The sequence below is a fragment of the Nicotiana sylvestris genome, chromosome 6, assembly GCF_000393655.2.
Source record: "Nicotiana sylvestris chromosome 6, ASM39365v2, whole genome shotgun sequence".
Classification (NCBI taxonomy): Eukaryota; Viridiplantae; Streptophyta; class Magnoliopsida; order Solanales; family Solanaceae; genus Nicotiana; species Nicotiana sylvestris.
Genome location: NC_091062.1, coordinates 172096195 through 172110330, shown reverse-complemented (window position 1 = coordinate 172110330; position 14136 = coordinate 172096195). Strand labels below are relative to the sequence as shown.

At 36.7% G+C, this 14136-nt stretch overlaps 1 protein-coding gene across 1 annotated transcript; it reads left to right on the top strand.

Moving 5' to 3' along the window:
• Positions 1-1572: 1572 nt before the first annotated feature.
• Positions 1573-12491, top strand: LOC104247054 (mitogen-activated protein kinase kinase kinase 20-like). The gene is made up of 3 exons (XM_070149585.1): positions 1573-1585; positions 6371-6854; positions 11873-12491. Exons 1-3 carry the CDS (start codon positions 1573-1575, stop codon positions 12489-12491), a joined length of 1116 nt encoding a protein of 371 aa, XP_070005686.1.
• The last annotated feature ends 1645 nt before the right edge of the window (positions 12492-14136 follow it).

Below are 14136 nucleotides of genomic sequence, written 5' to 3'. Positions count from 1 at the left end.
AGACCTAAAACACTTCATTGTTACAACTTTAAGTACCAATACAAAAACTTGAAAAGCTGCACTTCATGTATCAACTTCACTTCATTAGCATTGCAGCAACAAATCCCATAAATATTGCCTATGAAATTATAATGACGATCTTCATATTTAGGACTTTCTCTTCTAATTTACGGGCTTTGTTCGCTTCCGAATTCTTTAAAGCCTTCAAGTTATCCGCTCTTTCCTTTAATATGTCCCTCTCAAGAATAATCGCATCCAACGTCGACTTCATATTGTTGAGTTTAACATTAGCGGCATCCAATTTGTAATTCATATTATTAATTGTAATGAGCGCTCGATCTGGTAACACATCATCTTGTCATTCCCAATAATCGCATGAGCCTATCTACCAAACACAAAGCATACAACTTGTAATTGTGAACCAATAATACAAGGGGGAAAATTAAATTATCGAAAAAATCAAATGGAACTGGAATAAACAAAATAATACATACATCAGTGATTGGGGCACTTAAAGAATCTCCGTCCGGGATTAAATGGAGTCGTTGAAGTGAAGTGATTGGCAATTTCCCCACAATGGCACCGCCTCTTTGATGAATAGCTACTTTCTGACATGAGGAAACTTGCTATGGTGAAAAAATCTCACAACCCAATGTATGTTAAGCGAAGAAGAAAGCAAATGCGAGATAAGGCCTTTCAATGGAGCTGAAAATAGCGACTGATAAGAAACCCTAGGTCTTTTATTTCTGAGGGAGAAGAAAGGCTCGATGGAAAATGGAATGGACTAAACCGATAGGTCTAAGAACGATGGGTCGGGCAGGTTTTAATTAAAAGAATAGGGCGGGTCGTCTGGTCCAGTCAAAGGATGTCATGTGCTCCTTAAAAATCTGGGAAGGTGTTTTTAACGGGTGAGTGATAAATGTGCAACTAATGTATAACGGTGGGGATTTTTTTGATAAGAAACTCAAACAGGGAATAAATAAGGCTTAATTATGATAGTAAAAGGACAAATCAGACCCTTAACCGTATTAGGATTGACGATTCAAAACATATAGAATGGAAGCTTACAGTTACCGTACTTCCTTCCCAATTTACGTAAAGCAATTCGAATTTCGCTAGTCAAATTTTTTTAAGGCCAAATACATATACAGCCCATCCAACTTGGCACCATATTTTATTTTGGCACTCTATCTCTACCTTGTTTCATTTTGGCCCTCCAACTCTATTTTATATGTTCCATTTTGGCCCTCCAACTCTATTTCTTATGTTCCACTTTAACACAAAAGCTGAAACCACTGTAAAAAATATAGCACGTATGTATACACAAATTTGAGGTGTAATAAATATCCAATTAAATATTACCACCTGATTTTTTCATCCATGTCAAACGGGTCAATACTAAAATACTTGAACGAGACCATATTTTTTGTGGGTTTATTTCATCTAAACGGGCCTGGTATGAAATCGACAGGTGAAAGCTTTGGAACTTAATTAAAGAATGAATATGGGGCAATAGTGGATGAAAAAATACGGTCAGATTCAGGTATTTTAGTATTGACCCTTTTGACATGGATGAAAAAATCAGGTGACAACATTTAATTGGATATTTATTACACCTCAGAGTTGTGTATAGACATGCGCTATATTTTTTGCACTGGTTTCAGCTTTTGTATTAAAGTGGAATATAAGAATAGAGTTGGAGGGCCAAAATGGAACATATAAAATAGAGTTGAAGGGCCAAAACGGAACAAGGTAGAGATAGAGTGTCAAAATAAAAACATATTGCCAAGTTGAATGGGTTGTATATGTATTTGGCGTTTTTTTATTTTGACAATGATTTCAGACATAAAATCTTTAAATTTTTGGCCAATTACATAGACAGCCCATTAAACTTGGCCCAATTTTTTATTTTGGCACTGTAACTCAGTCTTGTTCTATTTTGGCCTTCCAACTCCATTTCTTGTGTTTCAGTTTAACACAAAAGCTGACTAGATTCAGTGTGTGATTTGCCTCAACTTGTAGGCGCGTGAGGGATATTTTTCCAGCCAAATTTCCATCTCCAACGGTAACAACATAAATGTTGGCTCCATATTTAATCCCCCATCTTCCTTCCCCATTATTTCATCTTCATTATTTTCCTTCCCCATTTACTTTGCCCCATCTTCACTTTCAAAGTTTCAAAGAGCCAAGTTTGAAGGTCAATCTGCTGATTTCATATTTTGCCCCATTTATTTAATCTGATTTTTTGTTGCGGGTTTATTTCAACTAAGCTTGAAGTTTGAAGTGAATTCATGTCTCAAAGAAAATTATTTTCTCACAATGGAATGGATATTTGTTGTTGTGGATTTTAAGTTGAACTAAAAGTATCATGAATACCAAGAAATCCAGGTCGTCGCTTTTATGGGTGTAAATTTGACAAAGTAAGTGAACCATTTTCGAATTTCATTTTTAGTGTTCTCATTTTCTTGTCTCTATTTACATTGATTTATTTGCTTTTTTCTTGTGTTTTATAGCGTGGCTGCAATTATTTTAGATGGCATGATGATGAGTTTCCAGCTCAGGTGAACAAGGTTATTTATGGTTTGTTAAACAAATTAAAAGAAAGAGATGCAAAGTTGGCTAGGTGGAAGAAGTTGGTTGTGTTTCTTGTTGTGTTCATGTTATTGAATTAGCTAGGTTTTCCCGGGTTTTATTGATGTAATTTGAGTCAAATTGATATAATTGGTCAGCCCTTTCAAGTTTCAAAAGTTCATATTAGTTGGTGATAAATCAATTTGGTCAATTGCAAAATTTCTTGTTTGTTGATTCAAGTAACTCAATAGATTGGTAAATTTCCAGAATTTCGGCAATACAGGTTTTTGCACCAACCAAATATCCAAGTAATTAGCTATTCGGTAGATACATAAATATCCAATATAAACCAGCCAAAGATAAAAAAGAAATCATATTTTGTGGGGAGTAACGTATAACATTGGCAAAACCAAAAGCCAAAAGCCATGAATATTGGTAAAACGTATAACTCTAAGTCCATGAATATTATTAAAACCAAAAGCCAAAAGCCAACTATTTTTGCAACTTGCAGACTTAACACAAAAAACATAACACTTCACAAAGCTGCCACAAGCCAACTGTTTTTGCAACTTGCAGACTTAACAAAGCTGCCCAAAGCCAAAAATATAACAATGTGTTTAAATCACATTCTTGAAACAAAACTACAAAAAACATAACACCTCACATGGTGCCAAACAAGTTTTTATCAGAAGGAAGACACTACATGTTGCTTCCACTTTGTTGAGAAGACCCTATATTCCTTGTTGCTCGCATTTGCTGTAGTTGAGAAGTTGTTACTGCATTTTTGCCCTTCCATTTGAGACCACGAGGCTTAAATCCAAGATCTATATTTGTTGCAGATGAATCTTTTTAAGTTCCAGGTGTTATCACTCTCTCAGAAGGTATACCGGGCTGCAAAATGATATCAATCAGTCACTACTTAAATTGATAAAAGCCATAGAAAAGTAATACAAGTTCAAGCTTACATTGATAATTGTTCTTCCACTCCTAATGTCTGTATATACTCCAAAACCTGTTGTTGGCCTTGGCTTTTTAAGTCCCAGACCTCTACCCCTTCCCCTGCCTATACCAGTAGACTGATTTTGGCTACTTCTTTTCACTGCGGATGTGTCATTACACATTGAAGGTGGATTGCTAGTTTGAAATGGTGTACTTGGAGCTGGTGGGATTGGTTGAGATTGTTGAGTTGGTTGATTTGACTGATTGGAAGTTGATCCAGGCTATAAAATAATAATACATAGTATATTATACATCAAAATCTATAAAAATAAAACAACATAAAGTAACAATTACCACTGATTTACAAGAAGTTTTGTTGTGGCCCAATTGATGACGCTTTGAGCAAGTCATTTTCACCCAATTCTGTGACAACTTTCCATATTTCTTTTTTGGCTCATCCTTTGACTTTCTCCTGCATCTTTTAGGTTTTTCTGGCATTGGTTTTGGTTCAGGAGGTTCAATAGAGGGGTTGTTTGTTTCAGGCCACATCTTCATATTAGGCATGGGTTGTATGACATATTGGTAAGCCTTTACAAACACATTCTGTCTATACCAATCCTCGACATCATTCTCTGGTTCTTGGTCTAAGTCATAGAAGGCACAAATAGCATGAGCACATGGAATGCCTCTCAACTGCCAAGTTCTACATGTGCATGTCCTTCTTACTAAGTCAACAATAAACCTTTTGTCACCATCGCCTATTTCAAATCCAGAATCTTCATTCCACAACACTTTACACTTCCTAGAAAGCTCTTTGTTTTCTTCTAATATTAACCTTGCCATTGGTGAAATGTCTATTATCCAGGTCTCAGCAAATCTCCTCATATCAACATGCTTATTCATAATTTTGTGTCTAATTTCCTCTAACATAGTAATAATTGACTTATGTCTTGGTCCTACTATCCAAGAATTGAAGGTTTCACACATATTATTCTCAACAGCATCACATTTAGAACATGTAGAAAAGTAAGCCCTACACCAGCATTCTTTGTTATATGTAAGTAAGTCTTCACATATCTCCTTCTTACCAAGTTTTGCCATGTTTGCAATTTCTTTCTTGAACTTTATTTCATATGAAGACTTAGCACATTTCCAAAATTGCATTCTTCTTTCTTCCCCTCTCTAGTTTTTGGCCCACCAAATATGTCGAGCACACATTGTGTGCTCTGCATTAGGTAATAGCTCACTAATAGTTGGAACCAGACCCTACAAAACAACAAAATAAAAATTTAATTCAACAATAAAATGTAGAAACATTACATTATACAAATAGAAATAGAGTATTTAAAAGAGAATACCTTTTGCATTTCGGGTCAGGCACTTTGATAAAAGTTCCACCATGGTGGAAACGGACAATAATATTATCCTCTGCCATTTTTTTTACTTTAATCTGACATGAAAAAGAAGAAAGAGACGATTACCAATAGTATTATACACACATTGTTTTCAAAAATACAAAACCTAGCTTTTGTATCAATTTCCCAATATACCTAGACCAAAAAAATAGGGCCAAAAAAAGCAATGCATTGAAAAATCGACACTTACCAGTACAAGAACTACAACATTCGCTACTTCTAAGGCTAGCAATCACGTCTTCAAATCATGAAGAAACCATCAAAAATCGAAGGTTACCTCATGTTGGATTAGGGATCTTTACGGAGTAGAGTCACAGTAAGGGGTGTATTTTTACGGGACAGTGAAGGAGGAAGCGTATTTTTTACTGGATTTGGTGGGTCGGGTTCGGATATAGAGTTTAGGGATTTGGTTTGACATGGATGAAATGGCAATATTTGATCGGATATAATTACACATCAGATTTGTGTGAATACACGCGCTGCTTTTTTTTTTACTGGAGTCAGCTTTTGTGTTAAAGTGGAATACAAGAAATGGGGTTGGGGGGCAAAAATGGAACAAGATTGAGAAAATGAAAATTTAGGCCAAGTTTAATGGGCTGTCTATGTATTTGGCCTAAATTTTTGAATAAATTTAAACATTCAAAATGACATAAAAGTAGGTCTTATTATAGTAATGTATTAACATATGACTTTTAATTATGTGTCAACGTGACTTTTCTTCTTGATGATTTATAAATGACATTATATATGTTTACATTAAAAATTAAAAGAAATGTATTGGAATTTAATACGTATGTTATTTTTTACAGCTTGTTTGGATGGTTGTTACCCATTGTATTGTATCGTATTGCTACTCTAAATACGGTATTTGATTTGATTGTTACTTAAATTTTATTGTATCGTATCGTTAAATCGGTCGTTACATAACGACGAAATGTGTCACTTTATGTAACGACCGATTTGGTATGGTTGCGTCGTTACCTTGTCTTTTTCTCTCAATCTCGCCTCTTATTGTTATTAAATAATTTTATTTTATCATTTACCCTATTTTTTTATATAGTAATTTTACCTTGTATCATAATTTTTCGTTATAATATTACAAGTTTATTCTTCATATTGTTGGTGCTTGATATTATGAAACGATGGCAAACGATACAATCTATCCAAACATTATTTTTATCAAACGATACAGTACAATACGATATAGTACGATACGATACATTATAAAACAATGCATAACAACCATCCAAACCTGCTGTTAGGGGGGAAAAAAAGATTAGGGCCGTAACACGTAAAAATAGGAAAAGGAAAGTGAGAAACCTAATTAATAATGGATTGGGATTTCCTAATACTCGTCAACTTCACCTTATAACATTAGAGTACATATAAGCAGCAGCAGCAGACGTTCACAAACTACATAGTGATATTTCACAAATTACTTTCAGAAATGGCTTCCCTCTTGTGGAAGAGAGTGAGAATACTGGGTGAAGGTGGATTTGGGGTTGTTTCTTTAGCTTCTACGTCCGATAATCAACCTCCCACGTTAGAGCGTCTTCCACCTCTCATCGCCATAAAATCTTGCTTACTCCATCGCTCTCAATCATCGCAAGATGAAGAGGCATTCCTCAGCATGTTTGCAGACTCGCCTTACGTAATTCACTGTTTCAGACCTAATATTGAACTACAAGATGGCGTCGCCGTATACAACTTACTTCTCGAATATGCCTCCGGAGGAAGCTTAGCCGATCATCTTCACAACTACAACTCAGGAAAAGGACTGTTAGAGTTTGAAGTTAGAAAACACACGAGGAATGTTGTTTTAGGGCTCGTTCACATACACAGCAGAGGAGTTATTCATTGCGACATCAAGCCCGATAACATTCTTCTTGTGGGCACTAATGAAATAGCCAAGATCGCAGATTTCGGGCTCTCTATTATTGCGGAAGCCAAATGTATATAGTGTGAATGAGTCACAACTACTATATCCAAAAATTATGACAGCCACCAAATAATAAATAAGACAACAAAGCAACAATAAAAGGAACACCAGAATTTACGAGGTACGGCCAATTTTGCCTACTTCCTCGGACACAACCAATATTTTATTCCACTCCAAAAATACAAGTGAAATAATACTAAAGAGAGAAGATACAAATGTCTTAAGAAGATAAGAAGGCAAATGAGAGGTGTGTTTAAATTCTAAATATTAGGCCTCCTTTTATAGGGAGAAATTCTCCCCCAAATACAAGTCCCCCACCGATGTGGGATGAAGACATATTCAACAAATCTCCACCTTGGCAAAATTCCACATCTTCAATTTTCTCTCAGTAACAAATTTTGGTTGTGTCTTCATCTTCAATCTTCAGTGTTCAACAATGTTGATCAGATCCAAACAATGTTGAAACCTGACCGCAGTCACCACTTTTGTCACCATATCAGCAGGATTCTCTGTAGCATGAATTTTCTTCACCGTGACTCCACCTTCTTCTATAATTTCTCGTACGAAATGATACCGAACATCAATGTGCTTCGTCCTTGCATGATAAACTTGGTTTTTCGCTAATTGAATAGCACTTTGACTATCACAAAAAAATTGTAATACTTTTGTGTCCAATACCAAGCTCTTTTAGCAACCTTTGAAGCCAAATTGCCTCCTTCACAGCCTCTGTAATAGCCATGTACTCTGCCTCTGTTGTAGACAAAGCAACTGTTGACTGCAAAGTAGACTTCCAACTAACCGGTGCCTTTGCAAAAGTAAACACATAACCAGTAGTTGATTTTCGTTTGTCCAGTTCACCCGCAAAATCTGAGTCACAATATCCAACTACAGACTGATTTCCTTCCTGCTTAAAGACTAACCCAACATCTACAGTATTATGAATATATCGTAGAATCCACTTCACAGCTTGTCAATGCTCCTTTCTTAGATTATGCATATATATGCTAATAACTCCAACATCTTGTGAAATGTCAGGTCTCGTACAGACCATTGCATACATCAAGTTACCAACAACATTTGCATATGGTACCTTTGACATATACTCTCGTTCAGCTTCATCTTTTGGCGACATAATAGTACATAGCTTAAAATGGGGAGCAAGTGAAGTACTAACTGGCTTAGTATTTTCATCTATGACAAAACGTTGTAGTACTCTTTTCAAATATTATTTTTGAGATAAACAGAGATTCTTTGAACGTCTATCTCTTATTATCTCCATGCCAAGAATTTTCTTTGCCTCACACAGATCCTTCATCTCGAACTCTTTCTTCAGTTGAATCTTCAACTTATCAATTTCTTCCGAATTCTTGGAAGCTATCAACATATCATCAACATATAGGAGAAGATATACAAATGAACCATCTTCAAGCTTGCGCAAATACACACAATGATCTATTTGCTTCTCTTGTACCCTTGCCGCAACATAAACTTGTCAAATCGCTTGTACCATTGTCTAGAAGATTGTTTCAATCCGTACAACGATTTTTCAAGTTTGCACACCATATTTTCTTTTCCAGTAACTTTGAATCCTTCTGGATGAGTCATGTAGATTTCCTCCTCTAAGTTTCCATGTAAAAACGCAATTTTTACATCCATCTGAACTAGTTCCAAATCCAACTGTGCTACCAAAGCCAACATAATTCTAATGGAGGAATGTTTTATAACTGGAGAAAACACTTCATTATAATCAATTCCCTCCTTTTGAGCATATCCTTTGGCCACCAATCTTGCTTTGTAGCGAACATCTTCGTGGTTAGGAAATCCTTCTTTCTTTGTAAATACTCATTTGCACCCAATTGCTTTCTTTCCCTTCGGGAGATTGGCCAATCTCTATGTATGATTCTAATGAAGGGACTGTATTTCATCATTCATGGCAATCCTCCACTTATCTTCTTCTGAACTTTGGACTGCGCCTTTATAAGTGGTAGGAACATCATCAGCTACAATTGAGGTTGCACAAGCAACTTTCTCTATGAGACGAACAGGTTTCATTATTGTCCTTTTTGGCCTACTGGTTGCTATTGATTCAAGTTGTTGTTGAGGTTCTTGAGTTGGAACCTCCCTCTCAACTGGCTCTTCTTCCAGAGGATAATCTTCATTTGTTTTCCTCCTCTGCTTCTTGTGTAGGAAAAATAAATTTTCCCTCAAACTCCACCTACTTAGAAGCACCATCATCTTGTTTGGTATCTTTCATTTGTTACCTTATTTACCATAGCAGATTCATCAAAGGTAACATCCCTACTGAATATTACTTTCTTTGTCATAAGACACCATAAGCGATATCTTTTGACTCTAGAAGTAATCCCCATAAAAATAGCCTTCTTTGCCCTTGGATCCAATTTTGACTCTGTCACATGAAAATATGCAGTTGAGTCAAATACGTGCAAAGAGTCATAATCTACAGCAGGCTTTCCATACCATTTTTTAAATGGTGTCTTGTCATCAATAGCAGCAGATGGTAAGCGATTAATGAGGTGGCATGCATATATAATTGCCTCAGCCCAAAATTATTTGTCCAAGCCAGCATTGGACAACATACACCGTACCTTCTCCAGCAAGGTCCGGTTCATTCGTTCTACCACTCCATTCTGTTGTGTTGTATGCCTGACAGTGAAGTGTCGGATGATGCCAACATTTTCACAGACCTTATTGAAATGATCATTTTTGTATTCACCTTCATTGTCTGTGCAAATATACTTGATCCTCCTGCCTGTTTGATTCTCCACCATCGTCTTCCATTTGAGAAAAATTCCCAACACTTCATCCTTGCTCTTCATTGTATACATCCACACTCTTCGGGAAAAATCATCAACAAAGGTTACAAAATAGTGCTTCCCACCCAATGAAGGTGTTTTGGAAGGACCCCAAATATTAGAGTGTACATAATCCAAAATGCCTTTAGTATTATGGATTGCTGTACCAAATTTAACCCTTGTCTGTTTCCCTTTGACACAATACTCGCAAAATTCCAAGTTGCAAGTCTTTACTCCTTTTAACAATCTTTGATCTGATAGAGTTTTCAAGGATTTTCCTCCAGCATGTCCCAAGCGCATGTGTCATAGCCTGGTTGCTTCTGCCTCTTTTTCGTCACTGGATGTTACTGTCGTTGTCCCAATAACTGTACTACCGCGATAACGGTACATGTTATTGTTCTTCCGATTGGCCTTCATTACCACTAGTGCACCAGAGCATACTCTCATCACTCCATTTTCTGCAATGATTTTGAACCCTTTTGATTCTAGGGCTCCCACAGAGATGAGATTTTTCTTTAAATCCGGTACATATCGAACATCTGTTAATGTTCTGATCATTCCATCATGGTTCCTTAATCATATTGAACTAATGTCGTATGAGGTAAGAGGGCTGTTATCCGCTGTGTGGACGACTCCATATTCTCCTTCTTGAAAATCCACGAACCAGTCCTTGTTGGGACACCTATGATAGGTACAAGCCGAGTCCATCAACCATATGTCTGATGATGTTGATGGATCTGTTGTAACTAATGAGAAGTCTGAATCATCACCATCAGCTACATTTGAATCCATAATGGCCTTTCCATTGTTATGTTTGGCCTTATTCTTCAACTTCGGACAGTCTTTCTTCCAGTGCCCCTTTTCTCAACAAAAGGCACATTCATCTGTGTGGGTCTAGATCTTGACTTGGATCTTCCTTTCTTTGTCCTCGTTTGATTTTGAGGACGACCCCTCACAATCAGTGCTTCTTCTTCTCCGCCCTTCTGTTTTTCTCCCTTTCTTTGTGCATAGCTGTACAAAGCCGAACAAATTTCTCTGAGAGAAATTTCGTCATTCCCATGGATTAGAGTAGTTTCAAGGTGCTCGTACTCATCAGGAAGTGACCCCAACAACATCAAGGCTAAGTCACCATCATCAAAAGTTGCATTCATATTTTGCAAATCTGTGACCAACTTATTGAAACTGGTGATATGTTCATTCATCGTGGTACCAGGAACATAGGTGAAGCAAAATAATCTCTTCTTCATGTACAATTTATTTTGACTATTTTTCTTCAAAAATTTATCCTCCAGTGCTTTCCATAATTTACTTGCAGAAGTTTCCTTTGTGTATGGATATTTCTGCTCTATAGCAAGGTAAGATCGAATGGTACCGCAAGCAACACGGTTGATAATTATCCAATCTTCTTCTCCAATAACATCTGGTCCTTTTTCTTCAATGGCAAGATCTAGCCCTTATTGAAAAAGGACATCTAGAACCTCGCCTTGCCACATCCCAAAATGTCCTGACCCGTCAAAAATTTCTACCGTAAATTTTGCATTTGACACAATTCTTGTCATAAGCGAAGATGTCAATGATGACGTATTGTTGACACTTGATGTAGATTCTTTTTGTTTATTGTCTCCCATCTTTGACACAAATATTATTTAATAGCTGACGACACAAATCAAGATTATTTCCTTTCTGGTGTGGAAGATCAGACTTAGCTGCAACCACAGAGCATACTCAGACAGAACCTTGACTCAATTACCAAGATAAATCTTTTTTGATGTGGAAGATCAGACTATGCTGAAACCACAGAGCATACTTAGACAGTACCTTGGCTCTGATACCAATTGTTGCGGAAGCCAAATGTATATAGTGTGAATGAGTCACAACTACTATACCCAAAAATTATGACAGCTACCAAATAATAAATAAGACAATAAAGCAACAATAAAAGGAACATCAGAATTTACGAGGTTCGGCTATTTTTGCCTACTTCCTTGGACACAACTAATATTTTATTCCACTCCAAAAATACAAGTGAAATAATACTAAAGAGAGAAGATACAAATGCCTTAAGAAGATAAGAAGGCAAATGAGAGGAGTGTTTAAATCCTAAACATTAGGCCTCGTTTTATAGGGAGAAATTCTCCCCCAAATACAAGTCCCCCACCGATGTGGGATGAAGATGGGACGAAGACATATTCAACATCTATGACTTTGAAACAGACTAGGGTAGAAAAGCATGGACTGAGGGGAACTGAAAGGTATTTGGCACCAGAATCCGTGGTTGACGAAAAGTACGGACCAGAAGTTGATATATGGGCTCTCGATTGCACTGTCTACGAGTTAATGACGGGGACACCGTTGTGGGAATCATATGAAGATAGTCAAGATTCGAATGTTTTATACAGAATCGGGTTTGAGGAACCAATGTTTCAGAACGCAAAGTTATCGAATGAAGCACAAGATTTTTTGAAGAGGTGTCTAGTCAAGAATCCTGCTTCACATTGGACAGCGGAGATGCTATTGAACCATCCGTTTCTGAATTCATACAAAGTAGCAGACAGTAATGTCCAGCCTGCAACAAAGACAACTAAGAAGCTAAAGATCATTTTACACAAACCGCAGCAGAAGATAGCATTCAAGAATCCCAGTTCACGTTGTACAGGTGACATGCTATTGAACCATCCGTCATCCAAAGTAGAAGACAATATCCAGCCAACAACAAAGACAGCTATGAAGATAAAGATCATTTTACGCAGACCGCAGCAGAAGATAGCATTCAAGATACAACCACATAACCGTGATCTGATCATAGGACATTGATGCAATAATCAGAGAAGGGAATCTGAAGAAATTAGACAAGGGAACTTGCGGAAGGCTGCTGGCGATACTGAAAGTAGATACTCAGATTGATAATTGATTTGTAAAATAATATGTAAAAGAACTACGTGTGGGCTTGATCCCTATTTAGGATTTGTTAGTGGGGTACCTAGGCAGCCTGCAACCAAGATGATCAGGTGCAGCCCCTTCTTAGTTAAAAAAATACAGTCGAATACTATATATGTAAAGAACTACGTGTGGGCTTGATCCCTCTTTAGGATTTGTTGGGGGTACATAGGCATCCTGTGATCAAGATGATCTCAGGTGCAACCCTTTTTAGATGAATAAAATGAAGTTTTTTATATGCTCATAGTTGATCAATGCTCCTTACAAAGAAAGGTGACTTGTTGTAAGTTTTTTTTTGGTCATTGATGAGTGATATCAGTATGTAATACATACCTTAGTAAATTTGGCAGAGTTCTATTCTGTTTCATTAATTTATATTAAGTGCTGGTCGATTTTCAAACTGCAAATTCTGTGGCAGATTCACAAACGCTACTCCGCAGTTGAGTTTGTTAGTATAATATGACTGATGTGTTGCACTTCTAGTTTCCATGTTAGTGCCCGATCATTTGTCAACCAATTTAGAAACAACTGGCTTCCTAGTATATTCAACTTTTGTAATAAAGTAGAATCAGTAAACTTCAGGGGAAACCATAGAATTAGAAAAACAATAAGTTTAAGGACAAACTTGCGGAAATGTTTCAGACAATAATGAATACCAACATTTCAAGTTTATGGGCCCTCTTTCTTGGTTATGGGATTATTGTTGTTGGTCACACTGCTGTTGTTACAAGAAAATTAGTGCTGACAAGGTGGTAATGTCTATTGGGAATATATTGTTCCTGCAACTTCTCAGCAGTCCTATAAATGGCCTGAAACTGGATTCGTGTCACAAAATGCATTGATGAGTTCTGTAGTTTTGCACAGCTAACTGACCCTGAAACATCAACTGTAAATTAAATGTCCTCTAAACAATGTACGATAGAGAAGCTCTTGTTTTGAATAGCACAAAAGTCTTGTAGAGTAGCACATCGCTTGTGCCCTTGATCTGCTAACTTCTTTTTCATTTTTTTCCTAAACAGAAGAGAAATTAAAATGGTATAAGTGCGACACAGGTTAGCAGAGAATTTATATCTTCCTTTATTGTAATAAGTCAGATGATTTATCATCAATAATTAAGTGGTCCCCGAGGTTATATTTGTATATTTTGCCTTTACATTCCAGAGTTGTTCATCATTATTGTTCAATCCAGGGTTATGGCATGACTTGAGATAACTACTACTGGAACAGTAAAGCATGGTTCCAATACTGAGAAAGTTCAGTAGCCTTCTAGCTTCAAATATACTAAGCTAAACTAGTGAATATCATAGGTTCTTTCTTACCTCGCAACTGCATGAGTGAGCTCTGAAATGCCAATTTTAATTCATCACAGAAGTTTCTTAGCGTGTAACGCGATCAATAGATTGTTCATTGGACTTGTCATGTGTTCAATAGATTGAACTGGCTCTTTCATTCAATTGATCGTTAGCTTTTAGTTTCAACTTCAGTTTTCCCTTGATTTATTGTTGCTATTATCCTGCAGTGA